This window comes from Somniosus microcephalus, chromosome 5, assembly GCF_052327205.1.
Source record: "Somniosus microcephalus isolate GS21.2 chromosome 5, FLI_Smic_1.0, whole genome shotgun sequence".
NCBI lineage: Eukaryota > Metazoa > Chordata > Chondrichthyes > Squaliformes > Somniosidae > Somniosus > Somniosus microcephalus.
In genome coordinates, this window is record NC_140991.1 from 286,172,704 (window position 1) to 286,195,206 (window position 22,503).

Sequence of the window (22,503 nt, forward strand, 5' to 3'; positions counted from 1 at the left end):
GCACCTTGAGGAAGGACGTGTTGGGCAGGAGCAGTTGGCTTCAGGAGGTCATGTGATGAAACCACCTGGAATGTGTCCAGCCAGAGTTGGCAACCTTACTCCTCTTGTGCAGTTAGCTGTTTTTATTGAAAATGAGGCTGCCAGGCAATTAAGCATTGCCGTCATTTCAGACTGAGAATGTCTGTTTAGGCCTCAACATAACTTTATGTCTCTTCCTCTGGGATGGGGCCATTGTAGGTGGTCTGTCTGTCTATACCAAAAGTAAAGAACAAAATAACTCCACAGCTTCCGGGCTCCTCCCCAGATTTTACAAGTGAGTGTAACTTTGTTGGGTTTGAGCTCTGGGAGAAAAACTAAACCAGCATATAATTTTTTTTTAATTTGTTCTCCAGATGTGAGCATCACTGGCAAGGCTGCATTAATTTTTTTGTTTATGGGATCAGGGCGTCACTGGCAATGCCAGCATTTATTGCCCATCCCTAGTTGCCCTTGAGAAGATGGTGGTGAGCCGTCTTCTTGAACCGCTGCAGTCCGTGTGGTGAAGGTACTCCCACACTGCTATTAATTCAATACAATTCAATTCAATTTGCCATATGTAACCAGTACAAGTACAATTACAATGGAATGCTTACTCCCTGTAGGGACACGTCAGCTATTCTTACAGCGCCGTGTTCAGAAAGTCAATTCAATGGCATCCAGTGGCAGTGGGAGCACGATGTCCCTCAGCCGCTCCGTCCTCCTCGTCACCGCGGCCAACTCCTCACTGTTGCCGGCTCCACGTGTGGTGGCCTGCTTCTCCCGCTCACGATCCGACCTCTGGCCACCATGCCCGGCTCCCCCCCTCCCAGTCGGACTGCGAGCTCGGGATGTAAATGCTCCGGTCGCGCGGCCTCCTCCTCACCATCGCCGGCTCCACAGTCCGATGGCCCGGGGCCTGCTTCTCCCGCTCATGATCCGACCTCTGGCCACCATGCCCGGCTCCCCTCCTCCCAGTCGGACTGCGAGCTCGGGATGTAAATGCTCCGGTCGCCGCGGCCTCCTCCTCACCATCGCCGGCTCCACGGTCCGATGGCCCGGGGCCTGCTTCTCCCGCTCACGGTCCGGCCTCTGGCCGCCATGCTCGGCTCCCCTCCTCCCAGTCGGAATGCCTTCCCGCCGAGGAGCTGCCGGCGGAGGGAGTTCCAGGATTTTGACCCAGCGACGGTGAAGAATCGACGATATACTTCTAAGTCAAGATGGTGTGTGACTTGGAGGGGAACTTGGAGGTGGTGGTGTTCCCATGCGCTTGCTGACCTTGTCCTTCTAGGTGGAAGAGGTCGCGGGTATGGGAGGTGCTGCCGAAGAAGCCTTGGCGAGTTGCTGCAGTGCATCTTGTAGAGGGTACACACTGCAGCTACGGTAGGCCGGTGGTGGAGGGAGTGAATGTTTAAGGTGGTGGATGGGGTGCCAATCAAGCGGGCTGCTTTGTCCCGGATGGTGTCTAGCTTCTTGAGTGTTGTTGGAGCTGCACTCATCCAGGCAAGTGGAGAGTATTCCATCACACTCCTTACTTGTGCCTTGTAGATGGTGGAAAGGCTTTGGGGAGTCAGGAGGTGAGACACTCACTGCAGAATACCCAGCCTCTGACCTGCTCTTGTTGCCACAGTATTTATGTGGCTGGTCCAGTTAAGTTTCTGGTTAATGGTGACCCCCAGGATGTTGATAGTGAGGGATTCGGCGATGGTAATGCCATTGAATGAGTTTAGAAGAATGAGAGGGGATCTCATTGAAACTTATAAAATTCTGACAGGACTGGACAGACTAGATGCAGGAAGGATGTTCCCGATGGTCGGGGAGTCCAGAACCAGGGGTCACAGTCTAAGGATAAGGGGTAAGCCATTTAGGACAGAAATGAGGAGAAATTTCTTCACCCAGAGAGTGGTGAACCTGTGGAATTCTCTACCACAGAAGGCAGTAGAGGCCAATTCATTAAATATATTCAAGAAGGAGTTGGATATATTTCTTAAGGCTAAAGGGATATGGGGAGAAAGCAGGGACATGGTACTGAATTTAGATGATCAGCCATGATCGCATTGAATGGCGGAGCAGGCTCGAGGGGCCGAATGGCCTACTCCTGCTCCTATCTTCTATGTTTCTATGAATGTCAAGGGGAGGTGGTTAGACTCTCGCTTGTTGGAGATAGTCATTACCTGGCACTTCTGTGGCGCGAATGTTACCTGCCACTTATCAGCCCAAGCCTGAACGTTGTCCAGGCCTTGTTGCATGCGGGCATGGACTGCTTCATTATCTGTGGAGTTGCGAATGGCGCTGAACACTGTGCAGTCATCAGCAAACATCCCCATTTCTGACCTTATGTTGGAGGGAAGGTCATTGATGAAGCAGCTGAAGATGGTTGGGCCTGGGACACTGCCCTGAGGAACTCCTGCAGTGATGTCCTCGGGCTGTGATGATTGACCTTCAACCACCGCAACCATCTTCCTTTGTGCTAGGTATGACTCCAGCCAGTGGAGCATTTTCCCCCTGATTCCCATTGACTTCAGTTTTACTAGGGCTCCTTGATGCCAGACTCGGTCAAATGCTGCCTTGATGTCAAGGGCAGTCACTCTCACCTCTGGAATTCAGCTCCTTTGTCCATGTTTGGACCAAGGCTGTAATGAGGTCGGGAGCCGAGTGGTCTTGGCGGAACTCAAACTGGGCATTAGTGAGAAAGTTATTGGTGAGTAAGTGCTGCTTGATAGCATTGTCGATGACACCTTCCATCACTTTGCTGATGATTGAGAGTAGACTGATGGGGCGGTAATTGGCCGGGTTGGATTTATCCTGCCTATCTATAGTTGCCCTGAGAAGGAGATGGTGGGTTTTCTTCTTTGTAGCAGTTTGATACAACTGAGTGGCTTGCTAGGCTACTTCAGAGGACAGTTGCGAGTCAACCACATTTGCATGGGACTGGAGTCACATACAGGCCAGACCGAGTAAGGACGTCAGGTTGCCTACCCTAAAGGACGTTAGAGAACCAGTTGGGTTTTTACAACAGTCCGACAGCTTCATGGTCACTTTTACTGATGCCAGCTTTTTATGTCCAGATTATATAAACTGAATTTAGATTCTCAAACCGTTGGGATTTGAACTCTCGTTCTCTGGATTGCTACTCCAGTAACAGAACCACGACACTGCATTACCCTCAATAGTACGTTTGTTTTTATTGTGAAAACTTGGATGAAGGTCCGAGGCTCGTTCGTTTCTGCCACGAGTCAGGGTTTACAAAGCACTGTCGATGTTTGTTGACAAAAAGCGTAGGGTGCTGGTGGTTTACGTTCAGAGTAGACCGGTACGGTGTAACTCGCACTTCATGTAGCCTGGCTCAATTCTCCTCTCGGTCAGAATGTTTGAACCCCATATCAGGTCTGTATGAGTGACATTGGCCCAGAAATTCGGGTCGGGGGCTTCCCGCGGGTGCAAGCCCCCAACCTGCACTTACCTTGCGCGCCGGCAGTTGAGGTGTAGGGCCCCATGGAATTCCGATCTGGGGCCTGGCCCAGCTGCTGGCACGCAGCGCTTGCGTATCCCAGGGGCGCAGTTAGTTCGATGCGTCCCCTGGGATCACGTGGGCCATGGGCAGCCAATCAGAGGAGGGAAAAGCCCATTCATAAGTTTTGACAGGAAGAGCTGTCAAGACTTATAAATACTGTGGCCCCAAAATAGCACTGAACCTTCAAATAAATTTTTTTTTTTTAATCAAATTTTTTAAATAAACTACAAATTACATTAAATAACTATTTTAAACAATTTAAATTTTTGAAAAAAATAATTTTATTTCCTAACAGAGCTAAAAATAAACTTACCTTGCTTTAAACTATTTAAAAATAATAAACCTGTGGAAAAAATGTTTTAATTTTAATTAATTGACCACTTACCTTGTAAAAAGCAGGCCTTGCGCCTGCTTTTTAAATTTCTAACTTCTGCAGACTTACCCTCATGGAAAAACCTGTTTAAAAAAAAAACGTAAGTTCAAAGCGCATGCGCAGACTCCCCTGCGCACGCGTTCGACCTCTGAACCCCTTTGTTCAGAGGAACGGAAGTGCAGTTTTCATGTGCAGTGCCTGCACGAAACCGGCACTTCCATCGGGCTTACAGGTGAGTACCCAGCGCGTACTCGCCCGCGGAGAGCCGAATTTCTGGGCCTATATGTTCTCACTGGACAAGAGAAGGTTGAGATGTGATATGATCGCTGTTTTTAGGCTGCTAACGGGACGAGATAATGTTGACCATGACAAGCTGTTTCACCTCATCCAGAATAGTAGAACCAGAGGGCACGGCCTCGAAGGGGCTAAATTCAAAACGAATCTGCAAAATCAACATTTCAGCAAGTGAGTGGTCAATCTATGAAAAAAGACTCCCTAGGGAGATGATGGAAGCAGTTAGTATTGATTCATTCAAATGCAAATTAGATAGATTTCTTTCAGAAAAAAAACATTTTGGGATACAGTATATGAGTAATTTGAGACATGACGTGGTAAGTGTAGCATGTTTGGGAGGAATAGGTGACTTTGGATCTATGGTTCCCAAAGCTCTCCACCACTGGGGTTTTCCCATGTCTGGGTCTGTCATAGACTAATTGATAGAGATTGATTGCTATGATTAGTCAACAACTCCATTACCGTTGTTTCATGTGACTACCAGCTTAGTAGACGGCGAACTAGTTGGCCGTCTTTTGTCCAGCAAGTCTCATGTTCCTAATCTCGCCCCACGCTCTTTTAGCCGTACTGAGGGAGTGCATTCGGAGGAGACATTAAATAAGGCTCTGCCTGCCTTCTCCTGTGGTTCAGGTGAACGTTAAAGATTCAGTGGTGCTATTTGAAGAAAACCAGAGAGTTTTCTTGGTGGGCCCACAAACAATACCACTCATCCCACCCCTCTCCTTGGGTAACTGATCATTCATCTTGTTGCCTTTTTGTGGGACAATACTGGATTATAAAATGTCTGTTAAATATTAATTAATTGATAGCAAGGTGTTATATAAAATATTATTTGATTGTTTATTAACTATATGGGTGGAAAGGAATTTTTGGTGTGTTGACTGTGTTTCAGTTTAAAAATAAAAGAACTGCATATGCATTGTCAGCTGTGGCTCACTCAGCTCTGAGCGAGAAGGCCATGGGCTCAAGCCCTCCTCCAGAGACTTGAGCACATAATCTAGGCTGAAACTCCAGTGCGGTGCTGAGGGAGTGCTCCACTGTCAGAGGTGCCGTCTTTCAGATGAGACGTTAAACCGTGGCCCCGTCTGCCATCTGAGGTGGATGTAAAAGAAGCCTTGGCACTTTTCAAAGCAGAATGGAGGAGTTCTCCCAGAGTCCTGGCCAATATTTATCTCTCACTCAATAAAGATAAATTATCTGGTCATTTATCTCATTGCTGTTTGTGGGATCTTGCTATTCTCAAACTGGCTGCTGTGTTTCCATACATTACTACAGTGACTACACTTCATAAATACTTATTTGGCTGTAAAGCGCTTTGGAATGTCCTGAGGTCGTGAAAGGTGATTTATAAATGCAAGATCTTTCTTTCTATTGAAAATTCAATAGTGACTGATGGATTTTGAGAGCTACTGGGAGGATTCTATTGGCCATGTATGGCGGTAGTCATCAATGACATTGTAGTTGCTGCAGCATATCAGTCAATAGGGCTTCATCTGGGAATGGACTTTATTGCTCCACTGTGAGCTGGACTGCTATTCCCAGTTTCCCTACAACTCGCCTCTCCAGTTTTTACCCTGGAACCCTAGCGGTTCAAGGTGTTAATTTAAGGTCAGCTGCATTTTGACTGGTTTTAGCTGCAGGATGACTTTGTGTCTCCGATACTAAAAACATCAAACCAAAGAAGTAGTGTTATGAACAGTTGAGTCAAATACTGCATGCTTATAACAACATAATTGTAACTTCGCTCACTGTAAAAGCACAAGGCTTTATAGAGGTCTAGGGTGATGTTCTGACAGTGCATTGTAACCCCCTGTATGCAGTATCTTTTATATTGTACAGTGATCGACTTTTTTTAAGAGTTGTAATGTGGTATAAAAATATCGAGTAATCCACATGTAGCTTTATCAGTCATGGTTTATGTGGCTGGTTGGCTTTCTAAACTCTATCTAAACTGTGAGCAATAAACATCTATCTTCTCAAGTGGTCTGCGCAGTGTTACAACTCATAGGGTTGCTTGTCAATGGCTCAGCACCAACAGGTGTGGGACTGAGGAATGTAGGCCAGGAAGATCGCAGGTTTAATCCCTGGCCTGTATTGAGTTGGCTGTTATCAGGCGAAATGACTGTTGGACTATCCGCGTAGCTAGGCTAGAGAGGGGGAAATTGATTAGGGTCCCTGCGCCTGATCGGAAAGCATGCATGTGTGGATGAGGAAAGGATCAAGCTTGCTGTGGTGCCCCCTCCCCACAGGCGAATAGCCTGCCAATATTCACTGGGCTCATACGTGAGGAGAAACCCATTGGTCAAGGCACCAGAGCGCAGCACAAGTCAGCGCCTTCAGGAGAGATTGGAGTGGGGGGTGCGAGGAAGTTTTAATGCATCATGGTACGCTGCTTGACATCATCTTTCACTGTGGAAGTGGTTAAGGCTTCATATTATGTTGATACTGGCAGAGGACCCACTCATCTGAACCGTGTTCTTTGGTTGTTTGAATTATGAAAGCAATTCTGTTTGCTGTCTAAACTCCTTCCTGTATTTACTTACAAGTTGTATTGCTCCTTGAATGTATGGATTGTTATTTTTAAACTTTCACTTGCTGGTTTCATTAATATAGTCTACTCTTAACAACCTTTTTATCCCTCCAGTCATATGCAGATAGGAAAATTGCATAGACTGGGGTCCAACACACACCAATGTGCAATTTCAATTGGTGCGTCCTCCTTCTATAACTGAAGTGATAGTTTACTAGTGCTTGGTTATGAAGAAGAAGTTTCAACATTTTTAAAGGAAAGGACCTGCATTTACATAGTGCCTTTCACAACCTCAGGAGGTCCCTAAGTGCTTTACAGCCAATGAAATACTTTTTTTTTTTTTTTTTAAAGTGTAGTCACTGTTGTAATGTAGGAAACACGGCAGTCAATTTGCACACCGCAAGCTCCCACAAACAGCAATGAGATAAATGACCAGATAATCTGATTTAGTGATGTTGGTTGAGGGATAAATATTGGCCCAGGACAGCTTACCCAGAGCACAAACACTATCTGCCACTGTGTAAACAGTACAAACAGATTCTTGTACTGAACCACTCTACATATTATATAAAAGGTTATCAGTGACTTGCTTCCTCATTTTTAATGTGGAAACAAGTCATCCTCGGTTCCGAGGGACTGCCTAAGTAGAAGCAGAGTGTATGAAAAAGTGGCAAAGTTAGAAGCTATCGTAATGCAGCAATGCAATAAAAAGCGTTGTACAGGAAACTTTTTTTTATCCGGCACCGACGGGACCGATGTGGTGCCGGTTCGTCAAAAATTCCGGATAACCGAGAGCTATAGTAAAAGATACGGAGCTGAGAGCTCCGTATAAAGCAACAAACCCTGTTGCTTAGCAACAGGTGCAGAACAATGGCCACAAGTTCCAAGCGTCTCTGTAGCTTAGCAACAGCTGCAGCCACACCCTTGCACAGCAACAGATCGAGGAAGGCAAGTACAATATGAAATAAAACTTACCTGAACCTACTCCTGAATTTTGCCGGTTAACCGAGATTTCCGGTTATTTAGGTGCCGGTAAATCGAAAGTTTCCTGTACATCAGAAAAAGCTCAAGACTCATTTCAAACTGATGCACTTGGTTTAGTATCTTGTGTGCCTTTTAAAAGAATATTTTCTCACAGTAATAATGCTCATTGGCGTTATCGCCACAATAGTGCAAATGCCTCTTATGATGTTTTGATGTGTGATCTGCTTTAATACATAAAACTTTATCCTTTCTTCCAATAGTGGAGCAAAATGGCTGACTGCAATGCCAAACCGGCAAGAGGAGCGACGGGCCAACTCTCCACAAAGGCTCAGAGTGACCGGGCAAAGGAGAAAGTAGCCAAACGGCACATGTCCGATTCAAACGGCACTGATGGGGAAGCCACTGCACTCGATGAGCTCAGTGCCCTCGAAGTGGCCTTTAGGAAATTTGCCATTCACGGAGACACGAGAGCCACAGGAAGAGATTTGCACGGCAAAAATTGGTCAAAATTATGTAAAGACTGCGACGTCATAGACGGGAAGAATGTGACGGGCACGGATGTTGACATTGTGTTTTCCAAAGTCAAGTATGTCCTTCACCTGCTGTTCAGCCAATGGGCAGTCACCTTTTCTTTGAATTGTCATTTTCACCTCCAAACGTTCTCGCCACTTCCTTTTTGTTAAGCAAAGTATTTTAATGTTATGATTTAATTTAACGCAGGACAGAGATGGACCCTGTCTCAGGAGCTACTCAAGTTACAATGATCTGCTACAGAGGTTCTTGTATGACCTGCCAAAGGAAACCTATGGGACAGAGAACCATATATGTGATGGTTTATGCTGTCCTTTAGGATCTGGTAGGACCTTGTACAGAAATTGCTGGACTCGGCTGTATCACCTTGGCATTGATCCTCTTCCGTTCAGAAATTACAAGAATTGCACCATCTTGGGCAGAAGTGAACCACCATTCTTGGTCACGTTGGGCGAAAGAGGATTAAAGTTACAGCAGAGCCGAAGTTCCCCAGCTGACGATCTTTTGGTTTATATAGGCTTGAGAGTACTGCTGGCAACAGCAGCAGACGAATCCTTTGTGACATTGGTACAGGTCTTAACAGGTTTCTTTCAAATAGGTCAAAGTCTCCATTAAATAGCGGACAGAGAAATATTGCCTTAGGTGTTCAGCTGCTAATGTTAACAACGGCAATTTCTAGGCTTATATTTCTTGACTGTGTGAACCCTGTACTGTGTGAACCTATTAAAATTATATTGGAGAAATTAATGGGGAATAAGGAAATGGTAGATACAAATATTTTGCATCTGTCTTCACAGTAGAAGACACAAAAAGCAGACCAAAAATAGTGGGGAACCGAGGGGCTAATAAGAGTGAGGAACTTAAAGTAATTATCAGTAGAGAAAAAGTACTTGAGAAACTAAAAGCTGACAAATCCCCTGGACCTGATGGCCTACATCCGAGGGTTCTAAAAAAGGTGGCTGCAGAGATAGTGGATGCATTGGTTGTGATCTTCCAAAATTCCCTAGATTCTAGAATGGTCCCAGCAGATTGGAAGGTAGCAAATGTAACCCTGCCATTCAAGAAAGGAGGGAAAGAGAAAACGGGGAACTACAGGCCAGTTAGCCTGACATCAGTCATCAGGAAAATGCTGGAATCCATTATTAAGGCAGTGGTATCAGGGCACTTAGAAAATCATAATATGATTAGGCAGTCAACATGGTTTTAGGAAAGGGAAACCATGATTGACAAATTTATTAGAGTTTTTTAGGATGTAACTAACAGGGTAGATAAAGGGGAACCAGTGGATGTAGTATATTTAGATTTCCAAAAGGCATTTGATCAGATGCCACATGAAATGTTGTTATGCAAGATTAAGGGCTCATGGGGTTGGGGGTAATTTATTAGCATGAATAGAGGATTGGTTAATGGATAGAAAACAGGGAGTAGGGATAAACGGGTCATTTTCCCGTTGGCAGGCTGTAACTAGTGGGGTGCCACAAGGAGTGCTTAGGCCTCAGCTATTTACAATCTATATTAATGACTTCAATGAAGGGACCGAGTGCAATGTATCCAAGTTTGCTGACTATACAAAGCTAAGTGGGAAAGTAAGCTGTGAGGAGGACACAAAGAGCCTGCAAAGGGATATAGACAGGTTAAGTGAGTGGGCAATAAGGTGGCAGATGGAGTATAATGTGGGGAAATGTGAGATTATTCACTTTGGTAGTTAGAATAGAAAAACAGAATTTTTTTAAATGATGAGAAACTATTAAATGTTGGTGTTCAGAGAGATTTAGGTGTCCTCGTACAAGAAACACAGAAAGTTAGCATGCTGGTGCAGCAAGCAATTAGGAAGGCAAATGGCATGTTGTCCTTTATTGCAAGGGGGTTGGAATACAAGAGTAAGGAAGTCTTGTGGAGTGAAGAGGAATGTTGAAAATGAACTGGGATGAGGCATTTTGGATAGCGGAAGTGATTTTTTTTTTCCTCGTCTGTGTTTTACAATGGATGCCAGTTGTGTCCTTTTTGAATGGTCCTGGTGGCCCAGTGACCACTCACTTTTAATTTTAATGAAATTATTTTTTAAATTCATTTTTAGGATGTGGGCGTTGCAAATAGGCCTTTATTGCCCATCCTTGGATGTGTCTGTCAGAACGATGGCAGCACGGTGGCATAGTGGTTAGCACTGTTGCCTCACAGCGCCAGGGACCCGGGTTCAAATCCGGCCTCGGGTGACTGTGTGGAGTTTGCACATTCTCCCCGTGTTTGCGTGGGTTTCCTCCGGGTGCTCCGGTTTCCTCCCACAGTCCAAAGATGTGCGGGTTAGGTTGATTGGCCATGATAAAAATTGGCCCTTAGTGTTAGGGGGGATTAAATACGTGGGGTTACGGGGTTACGGGGATAGGGCTTGGGTGGGATGGCTGTCAGTATAGGGACCGGGTGCTAGGGTTTGGATGATCAGCCATGATCTCGTTGAATGGCGGAGCAGGCTCGAAGGGCCGAATGGCCTACTCCTGCTCCTATCTTCTGTTTCTATGTTTCTACATCAAATTTACCCTATTATGTTTTTACACCATTGGTTCACTTTAGGGAAGGAAACCTGCCGTCCTTACCCAGTCTGGCCTACATGTGACTCCAGTCCCACACCCAACGTGGTTGACTCTTGACTGCCCTCTGAAGTGGCCTAGCCAAGCCACTCCATTGTATCAAACCGTTACACAGAATTACCACTGATTGCAATGGTTCAAGAAGGTCCACCATCACCACCTTCTCAAGACAACTAGGGATGGGCAATAAATGCCGGCCTTGCCATCGCCACCCACATCCTGCCAATGAATAAAAAGAATAGTACAGGAAACTTCGCGATATCCGGCACCGACGGGACCGAGCTGCTGCCGATCTATCAAAACTTCCGGATAGACCAGCGCTAATGTTGAAGGATACGGAGGTTTTCATCTCCGTATCTGACAACAAACATTGTTGCTTAGCAACAGCTTGTAAACACTCGGCCCGTACCTTGGAAGCGTCTCTGAAGCTTTTGCTAAGCTACAGAGATGCTTTCCAGAGCCTAACTTTTTATATTAAAAAAAAAAAAATGCTAGGAGAAGAAAAAAACCTAACCAAAACGGCTGCTGATTTCTGCCATTAGATCGAGGTTTCCGGACATACAACCTCCGGATAAACCAAAGTTTCCTGTACATATCATGACTGGATTTGAACTGGAACAACTCAGACTGGCCTGAGCTGCAGGAAGATCGGGGGAAATATTAGAGATTACACCCTGCTACCTATGTTCTTTTTCAATATTATTTTAATGCGAATGACTAATTGGCCATTGCTTTCCAGGCAACCATTTTTTGTAGCTTGTGTCCAGGTGCCATTCAGGTTTGTCTTTTATTTCACTCTTTTTACTGGTAGATTCTTTTTTGTCTGTGCTCATTTTAACCTTTGGTGGATTTGAGTCCTGAAGTGGAGGAGAAAATTGTGACAAGCAAAATAATGCGGATGCTGGAAATCTGAAATAAAAACAGAAAATGCTGGAAACACTCAGCAGGTCAGGCATCATCTGTGGAGCGAGAAACAGGGTTAACGTTTCGGGTCAATGACCTTTCATCAGAACTGGAAGAAGTTAGAGATTTAACAATTTTTAACCAAGTGCAGAGCCAGGGAAAGGGGGTGGGGGGAGGGAGGAAGGAAAGGAAGGAAGAAAGAAAGAAGAAAGGGAAAAGGTCTTTGCTAGGGTGGAAGTCAGGAGTGATTAAATGACAAGAGATGATGGTGCAAGGCAAAAAGGGGTGGTAATGGGCCAAGTATCGAAACAAAAGATGGGATGGCATGTTGGCCTTTATTGCAAGGGGGTTGGAGTATAAGAGTAGGGAAGTCCTGCTACAATTGTATCGGGTCTTGGTGAGACCACACCTGGAGTATTGTGCACAGTTTTGGTCTCCTTATCTGAGGAAGGATATACTTGCCTTGGAGGCGGTGCAACGAAGGTTCACTAGATTGATTCCTGGGATGAGAGGGCTGTCCTATGATGAGAGATTGTGTAGAATGGGCCTATACTCTCTGAAGTTTAGAAGAATGAGAGGTGATTTCATTGAAACATACAAGATTCTGAAGGGGATTGACAGGGTAGATGCTGAGAGGTTGTTTCCCCTGGCTGGAGTGTTTAGAACTAGGGGGCATAGTTTCAGGATAAGGGTTCAGCCATTTAAGACCGAGATGAGGAGGAATTTCTTCACTCACAGGGTTGTGAATCTTTGGCATTGCCTGCCCCAGAGGGCTGTGAATGCTGAGTCTTTGAGTATATTCAAGGCTGAGATAGATTTTTGGATTCTAGGGGAATCGAGGGATATGGAGATCAGGCAGAAAAGTGTTGAGATCGATGATCAGCCATGATCTTATTAAATGGCAGAGCAGGCTCGAGGGGCTGTATGGCCTACTCCTGCTCCTATTTCTTATGTTCTTATGTCCAGAGGAGGTGTAAATAGCACCAGCAGAACCATTAATGGCACCTGCTGTCCGAGAAAATGGGAGCAGTGGTTATGATTTAAAGTTGTTAAACTCAATGTTGTTGAGGCCTGAAGGCTGTAAAGTGCCTAATTGAAAAATGAGGTGCTGTTCCTCGAGTTTCCGTTCAGCTTCATTGGAACAGTGTAGGAGGCCGAGGACAGAAAGGTCAGAGTGGGAGTGGGATGGAGAAAATTGGGCACCTGTCCCGTGTTTGAAGGCATATAGTTTCTGCGTCCATGGTAAGATTGGGTGAGTAGGTGGAATTCTTGTTTTACTGAGTGGAATACTAGGAAAGTCAGTAATATGGTGCGTTGCTTTTAGTTTTATATGATAAAATACCATAGAATTCTAGCTGGGATATTCTACAGGGATTTCCTTTTTTTGGAACCGGGCCTACTACAGAAAGGCTGTCGATGAAAGGTCGCTACTTTAGAAATAGTCTACACACTTGTGGTCATTCAACACATGATTTTGAACAAACGTCTGAGTTTGATCCTCTACCAAACCCACAAAACCTTTACTGACAGCAGTGATTCACCTTGGTTTAGATTCAGTCACTTTATGTGAATGGAACACTTATTAAGGAATTTGTATTATGGCAGTACATTTTTATAGAGGTATGAATCTAACTGGAAACCTTGGCCGGAATGTTACCCTGATTTTTATATACATAAACATTTTTTTTAAATCACTTTGTGAACCACTGAATTTGATTTTTTGAAAATGTTACAAGGAGGCAATCCAGCAACCGTGAGTGCTGACCTCTGCCCTGGGTTGTGCTCACACTAAAGATGTATGTACTGAATTGTGATCGTATTTACTATGTTCTGTGGGTTGCTGTAACGATTGATCTCGTCTCCATGCTCCTGACGCCGCTCCATCTCATGATGCACTTTATCTGGTCGTTTTGCGAAGGTATGCAGTGGAGTTGGGTTTTTTTTATCAGATGTTTTTTGAGCATTCCTATTGGTGTTACTAATTCCAGTTAAAGCTGGTGCCTCGTGAATAATAGAAAGAAATACTAGTCCCTCCTTTTTATAATTTTCCTTTAATGGAGCCTGACAACTTGTCACCTGCTCCTGTTGCAGAGAAGTGAGGACAGTTCTGTTTTACGGTCTATTGGTCTTCAAGTGGAAGATTATGCCAATTGCTAGCCAATTGCTGAATTTAAGAAGTCCGAATATTGGAGATGATATTGTATGTTGTTGTATCATGGTACGAGGTGGTGCTGTGTGTTCCTCGTCATAACTGAAGCTGGCTGGTTAGTGTCATGTCTGTTCATCTAGGGCTTTGAATGACAGCTGCTGGACTGTCAGACATATGCTTGCAACACTATTCCACCAGTCTGTAGGGACAAGCACTGAAATGAATTCCAAGTCTGGAAGGACTCTGATATAGTCATTTTGAAATTATTCACAAATCAGATTTAATGCAAATCATGGAGAACTTAATGACGTATTGGGTTACAACACTGGATTTTCACATGACCTCATCCTCACCAATCTACCTGTCGCAGATGCATCTGTCCATGACAGTATTGGTAACAGTGATCACCGCGCAGTCATTGTGGAGGCGAAGTCCCGTCTTCACACTGAGGACACCCTCCATCGTGTTGTGTGGCACTACCACCGTGCTAAATGGGATAGATTCAGAACAGATCTAGCAGCTCAAAACTGGGCATCCATGAGGTGCTGTGGGCCATCAGCGGCAGTAGAATTGTATTCCAACACAATCTGTAACCTCATGGCCCGGCATATCCCTCACTCTATCATTACCATCAAGCCAGGGGACCAACCCTGGTTCAATGAGGAGTGTAGAAGAGCATGCCAGGAGCAGCACCAGGCGTACCTAAAAATGAGGTGCCAACCTGAGGAAGCTGTAACACAGGACTATGCGCATGCTAAACAGTGGAAGCAGTATGCTTTCGACAGAGCTAAGCAATTCCCACAATCAATGGATCAGATCAAAGCTCTGCAGTCCTGCCACATCCAGTCGTGAATGGTGGTGGACCATTAAACAACTAACAGGAGGAGGAGGCTCCATGAATATCCCCATCCTCAATGATTGCAGAGCCCAGCACGTGAGTGCAAAAGACAAGGCTGAAGCATTTGCAACCATCTTCAGCTAGAAGTTCTGAGTGGATGATCCATATCGGCCTCCTCCTGAGGTCCCCACCATCACAGAAGCCAATTTGATTCACTCCACGTGATATCAAGAAATGGCTGAGCGCACTGGATACAGCAAAGGCGGTGGGCCCCGACAATATCCCGGCTGTCGTGCTGAAGACTTGTGCTCCAGAACTAGCCGCGCCTCTAGCCAAGCTGTTCCAGTACAGCTACAACACTGGCATCTAACTGACAATGTGGAAAACCATCCAGGTATGTCTTGTCTGCAAAAAGCAGGACAAATCCAATCTATCCAATTACCACCCCATCAGTCTACTCTCAATCATCAGCAAAGTGATGGAAGGTGTCCTCGACAGTGCTATCAAGCGGCACTTATTCACCAATAACCTGCTCGCTGATGCTCAGTTTGGGTTCCTCCAGGACCACTTGTCTCCAGACCTCATTACAAATATGGAAAAAAGAGCTGAATTCCAGAGGTGAGGTGAGAGTGACTGCCCTTGACATCAAGGCAACATTTGACCGAGTGTGGCATCAAGGAGCCCTAGTAAAACTGAAGTCAGTGGGAATTGGGGGAAAACTCTCCACTGGCTGGAGTCATACCTAGCACAAAGAAGATGGTTGTGGTTGTTGGAGGTCAATCATCACAGCCCCAGGACATCGCTGCAGGAGTTCCTCAGGGCAGTGTCCTAGGCCCAACCATCTTCAGCTGCTTCATCAATGACCTTCCCTCCATCATCAGGTCAGAAGTGGGGATGTTCGCTGATAACTGCACAGTGTTCAGTGCCATTCGCAACTCCTCAGATAATGAAGCAGTTCATGCCTGCATGCAGCAAGACCTGGACAACATTCAGGCTTGGGCTGATAAGTGGCAAGTAACATTCGCACCACACAAGTGTCAGGCAATGACTATCTCCAACAAGCGAGAGTTTAACCACCGCCCCTTGATAATCAACGGCATTACCATCGCCGAATCCCCCACCATCAACATCCTGGAGGTTACAATTGACCAGAAACTTAACTGGACCAGCCACATATTATACTGTGGCAACAAGAGCAGGTCAGAGGCTGGGTATTCTGTGGCAGGTGTCTCACCTTATGACTTCCCAAAGCCTTTCCACCTTCTACAAGGCACAAGTCAGGAGTGCGATGGAATACTCTCCACTTGCCTGGATGAGTGCAGCTCCAACAACACTCAAGAAGCTTGACACCATCCATAACATAGAAACATAGAGATAGGAACAGGAGTAGGCCATTCGGCCCTTCGAGCCTGCTCCGCCATTCAATGAGATCATGGCTGATCTTCATCTGAGATCTTAGCTGATCTTACCAGTTCAGTACCCCGTCCCCGCCTTTTCTCCGTAACCCTTAATCCCCTTAGCCTTCAGAAATATATCCAATTCTCTCTTGAAAATATTTATTGAATTAGCCTTCACAGCCCTCTGTGGCAGGGAATTCCACAGGCTCACCACTCTTTGAGTGAAGAAATTCTTCCTCATCTCTGTTTTAAATGATTTGCCCGCTATTTTTAGACTGTGGCCCCTGGTTCTGTGCTCCCCTGCCATTGGAAACATTCTCTCTGAATTCAGCCTGTCCAGGCCTGCCATAATTTTATATGTTTCGATGAGATCCCCTCTCAATCTTCTAAACTCCAGTGAGTACAAGCCCAAACTATTCAATCTCTCCTCGTAGGTCATTCCCGCCATTCCAGGTATCAGCCTGGTGAATCGCCGCTGCACTCTTTCCATGGCAAGAACATCCTTCCGCAGATGGGGCGACCAAAACTGTACACAATACTCCAGATGCGGTCTCACCAGCACCTTGTACAGCTGTAGTAAGGTATCCCTATTCCTATACTCGAACCCCCTTGATATGAAGGCCAACATACCATTTGCCTTCTTAATCGCCTGTTGCACCTGCATGCTCTCCTTCAGTGACTGGTGCACAAGAACACCCAGGTCCCTCTGCACTTCCCCATCTCCCAATCTATTGCCATTTAGATAATAATCTACCCTCCTGTTTTTACCCCCAAAGTGGATAACCTCGCATTTATCCACATTATAGTGCATCTGCCACGTATCCGCCCATTCCCCCAACCTGTCCAAATCGCACTGTAGCCTCCTGACATCCTCATCAGAGCCCACCCCTCCTCCTAGTTTAGTGTCGTCAGCGAATTTGGAAATATTGCATCCAATTCCCTGATCCAGATCATTTATATATATTGTGAACAGCTGGGGTCCCAGGACAGATCCTTGCGGCACCCCGCTGGTCACTGCCTGCCACTCCGAAAACGAGCCGTTTATTCCAACTCTCTGTTTTCTATCCGCCAGCCAGTTCTCTATCCACGTTAATACTTTGCCCCCAATCCCATGAGCCTTAATTTTGCATGATAGTCTTTTGTGTGGAACCTTATCGAAGGCTTTCTGGAAGTCAAGGTACACCACATCCACTGGCTCTCCCCCATCTATTTTACCAGTTACTTCCTCAAAAAATTCCAGCAGATTAGTCAAACACGATTTACCCTTTGTAAATCCATGTTGACTCTGTCCGATCCTTTCCCCATTTGTCAAGTGCTCCGCTATTTTATCCTTAATAATGGACTCTAGCATTTTGCCCACAACCGATGTAAGGCTTACTGGTCTATAATTCCCTGCTTTCTCTCTACCCCCCTTTTTAAATATTGGGGTAACATTAGCTACCCTCCAATCCACGGGTACTGTTCCCGAGTCAATGGAGTTCCGGAAGATGATCCTTAGAGCATCTGCTATCTCCAGGGCCACCTCCTTAAGTACCCTAGGATGTAGTTTATCAGGCCCCGGGGATTTGTCGGCCTTCAGTCCCCTCAACTTACCCAACACCATATCCCTAGAGATACTAATTTCTGTCAGCTCCTCCCTCTCATTAGTCCCTATGTTTGCCGATATTCCTGGGAGGTTATTTGTGTCCTCCTTTGTGAATACAGAACCAAAGTATGAGTTTAATTGGTCTGCCATTTCCTTATTCTCCATTATATATTCTCCCGAATCGGACTGCAAGGGACCGACTTGGGATTTTACCAGTCTTTTCCTCCTGATATACCGATAAAAGCTTTTGCAGTCTGTCTTTATGTTTGCTGCAAGTTTACTTTCGTATTCTATTTTCCCCTTCCTGATTAATCCCTTTGTCCTCTTTTGCTGTATCCTGTACTGCCCCCAATCTTCCGGTCTGGTGCTTTTTTTTGCCAGTTGATATGCCCTTTTTTTTAATTTTATGCTGTCCCTAATTTCCCTCGTTATCCACGGTTGAGCCACCTTTTTAGGTTTATTTTTATGCCAAACCGGTATAAACATGTTCTGGAATTCTTCCATTCTATCTTTGAATGCTTGCCATTGTCTATCCACTGTCAATCCCCCCAGAAACACCACCCAATCAATCTTACCCAATTCCCGTCTCATACCCTCGTAATTCCCTTTATTTAAGTTCTGGACCTTAGTCTCTGATGCAATTTCCTCACTCTCCATCTCGACTGAGAGCTCGATCATATTATGATCGCTCTGACCCAAGGGGCCTCGTACAAGAAGATTGTTGATAAGTCCCTTCTCATTGCACAATACCCAGTCTAAAATGGCCTGATCTCGAGTCGGCTCCTCGACATATTGGTCCAGATAACCGTCCCGAAAACATTCCAGGAATTCCTCCTCCTCAGAATTTTTACTAATTTGGGTAGTCCAATCAATATGTAAATTAAAGTCACCCATGATGACAGCTGTGCTCTTATCGCATGCTTCTCTAATTTCCCTTTTTATGCCTTCCCTCACCTCCATATTACTATTTGGAGGCCTATATATCACACCCACTAACGTTTTCCTCCCCTTGCTATTTCTCATTTCTACCCATACAGATTCCGTTTCATCCGAGTTAATATCCTTCCTTTCCATTGCATTAATCCCCTCCTTTACCAGCAATGCTACCCCACCTCCCCTACCTTTTTGCCGATCCTTCCTAAATATTGTATATCCCTGGATGTTAAGTTCCCAGCCTTGCCCACCCTGCAGCCACGTTTCTGTAATCCCAATCAAATCATACTTGTTTACCTCTATTTCCACAACTAATTCATCCACCTTGTTCCTAATGCTTCTAGCATTAAGATACAAAGCCTTCAGGCTTGCTTTTTTCACACTCTCATTATGAATTAGTTTGGCCCTTTGTGTTTCTCTCCTTTGCTTATTGCTTCTCACCTTTCTACCATCTATTTCTGACTTCATATGACTTCCCTCTTTTCCACTATCTAGGTTCCCATCCCCCTGCCAAATTAGTTTAAATCCTCCCGAACCGCCCTAGAAAATATTACCCCGAGGACATCGGCTCCCTCACAGCTCAGGTGTAGACCGTCCCCTTGGTACAGGTCACTCCTGTACCAAGGGGAGCCTGCTTGATTGGCACCCCATCCACCACCTTCACTCCTGGTGCACTGTGGCTGCAGTGTGTACCATCTACAAGATGCACTGCAGCAGCTCGCCAAGGCTTCTTCGGTAGCACCTCTCAAACCCACGACCTCTACCACCTAGAAGGATAAGGGTGGCAGGCACATGGGAACACCATCACCTGCAAGTTTCCCTCCAAGTCACACACCATCCTGACTTGGAAATATATCACTGTTCCTTCATCGTCGCTGGGTCAAAATCCTGGAACTCCCTCCATAACAGCATGTGGGAGTACCTTCGCTGCATGGACGGCAGCGGTTCAAGAAGGTGGCTCACCACCACCTTCTCAAGGGCAATTGGGGATGGGCAATAAATGCTGGCCTTGCCAGCGACACCCACAGCCCATGAATGAATATTTTTAAAAAAGTGCAGGACAGGCTTTCAAATCCAACGCAGGCTGAAAAGGTGAAAGTCTCTTCTGAATGTTGGCCATAACGGTACTTTTCATAGAATTGTACTGCACAGAAGGAGGCCATTCGGCCCATTGTGCCAGTGCCAGCTCTTTGAAAGAGCTATCCAATTAGTCCCACACTCCCACTCTTACCCCATAGCCCTGCAATCTTCTCCATTTCAAGTATTTATCTGATTCAATTTTGAAAGTTACTATTGAATCTGCTTCCACCACCCTTTCAATGCATTCCACATTTCAACCCGCAAACTTGAAAATCAGAGTTGAAAGTCCTAAAACTCGGGCAATAGCATTTTATTTACTGTACATAGGCTACTTGAACTCCTAGTACTAATATTTTAAGTATTTGTATTATGTGTGTGCTGCATGATATGTTAGAGCAGAGAAGGTTGAAGGGAGATTTAATAGAGGTGTTCAGAATTATGAAGGGTTTTGATAGATTAAATAAGGAGAAACTGTTTCCACTGGCAAGAGGGTCCTAAACTAGAGGACACAGATTTAAGATATTGGCAAATGAACCAGAGGGGAGATGAGGAGAAACCTTTTTACGCAGCGAGTCATGATGATCTAGAATGCACTGCCTGAAAGGGTGGTGGAAGCAGATTCAATAGTAACCTTCAAAAGAGAATTGGATAAATACTTGAAAAGAAGAAAATTGCAGGGCTATAGGGGAAAGAGCAGGGGAGTGGAACCAAATGGATGTGAAAAGGGATGAGGGGTTACAGTTCTGAGCAGAAAACTTGAGAAGCTAGGACATGCTTCACCAGAGCTGAGATGGCTAAGTTGTGACTTGATGGCTCTTCATAATCTTGAGGACCTCTATGATAGGGTAAATAGTGAAAGATTGTTGCTACTGGTCAGTTAGATGCTAAGGAGTGGGCATAAATTTAAGACACTCACAAAAAGAAAGGGAAGGTTAGAAAAAATGTCTTTACACAAAATTGTAGAATTTCTGCCACAAACCATTGTTAAAATGTATATTTTTTTTAAAGGGGAATTGGTTGTTTGAAAAGGAGGAATATTAAAGGATATACGGGGGGAGTGTGCAGGCGAGTAGGATTGGATGAGGTGTTTATATGAGAAAAGATAGCAACATAGACTTGTCAAGCTGAATGCTCTGCTTAGTGCTGTAATGTTCTATAATTCTATGGTGCTGGGGCAGAGTAGAGGGTGCTTGCCTCTGAATCCAGTACTGCTGTACATGAGGTGGACTGCTCGATGCACATTGTGGCTGCCTGAAATGGAAAGTGTTGCATGTCGTACCACTAAGTCATTTGATGAGCACAAGTAAGATTTTAAAAAATCTTATCGCTGTCTGATAAATATCACAATGCCCAGTGGGCAATGTTTGGACCTGTGAATGCAGCCCTCCTTTAAAAGGTAAATGTCTTACTTTAAAACATTTTTGCATTAAAATTTACATTAAAGTAAATTTTGCATTTAAGTTCATACCATTTTTATTTTATGGGGTATGGGGAAGGATAAGAAAAAGAAAGACTTGCCTTTATAGAGTACCTTTCACAATCTCGGTGTCCAGTTGCGCTTTACACCCAATTAAGTAATTTTTTGAAGTGTAGTCACTGTTGTAATGTGGGAAACGTGGCAGCTAATTTGCGCACAGCAAGCTCCCACAAACAGCAAAGCGATGATGACCAGATAATCTGTTTTTAGGTTTTGGTTGAGGGAGAAATATTGGTTTGGGCTGAGTGGGTGTGTGTTTGATTCCATGCGATACTGTCTGAAGTACCACAGCCTTCCCCTGATCGCTGCCAGATACTATTACTGTTTCTGGTTATTACTGGTATGTATTTGAAGATAGTTTGCACTAGTTGACGTGAGCAGGCTACGCTAATCTCTGGCTGTTGACAGTTGGCAACGGAACTGAAGCAACTGTTCACTGAGGTCACAAAACTCAAGCCATTGGCCTCTACAAAATGGATCCAAACTCTTCTCATGGCTGTAGTTGCTACTCCAGGTATATCATAAAACAAATATTGTCAGCATCTCTTGGGCTATTGCCATTGAGGTTACTGAAGCTTTATTTGGATCTTGCTGCTGGTACAGGACACGGGGATTACACTTTAGAATTGCAAAACTCACTTCCAAATGCAGCCATGGCTGGCCAGTGCCCACTGGTCATGCATTAAAGAAATTCTGCATTCTGGTTAGTTTTGTATGTTTTTTTTTTTTTAAGTTCACAGTGAATATACTGTTAATCATTTAAAAATTATAGGAAAATTAACTGATGTTTGGATTAATCTACAGTCGGCAGACCAACCATCACTTCCCCAAAAACTACCTGTACAATTGCTCATCGTACCCATGCCCTCTTCACATGGGATATTCTATCCTGATTTACCCCTTTTTCCTTCCCTGCCCCAGTTCAGAACATAGGAATGGGAGTAGGCCATGCAACCCCTTGAGCCTGTTCTACCATTCAATTAGATCATGGCTGATTTAGGTCAACCCCATTTGCTTCCTATCCCTTGATACCCTTATCTAACAAAAATCTATCGATCTCGGTCTTGAAAGCTCCAATTGTCCCAGCAGCCACAGCCTTTTGGGGGAGAGAGTTCCAGATTTCCACTACCCTTTGTGTGATGAAGTGCTTCCTGATTTCGCTCTTCAATGGCCTAGCTCTAATTTTAAGATTACGCTCCCTTGCTCTGGATTTCCCCCACCAGAGGAAACCGTTTCTCCGTATCTACCCTATCAAATCCCTCCATCTTCTAAACTCAAGGGAATACAAACCAAGTTTATGCAACCTGTCCTCATA

General features: G+C 44.9%; 1 protein-coding gene across 2 annotated transcripts in view; it reads left to right on the forward strand.

Moving 5' to 3' along the window:
* The window catches only part of tppp (tubulin polymerization promoting protein), a 78,804-nt gene that overhangs the window by 42,914 nt on the left and 13,387 nt on the right, over nt 1-22,503 (forward strand). For both annotated transcript variants that reach the window (XM_085989095.1, XM_085989094.1), the window contains exon 2: nt 7,971-8,296. In XM_085989095.1, coding sequence (XP_085845221.1) covers nt 7,980-8,296 — 317 coding nt within the window. In that variant the 5' untranslated portion in view covers nt 7,971-7,979. The remainder of the gene's footprint in view (nt 1-7,970; nt 8,297-22,503) is intronic.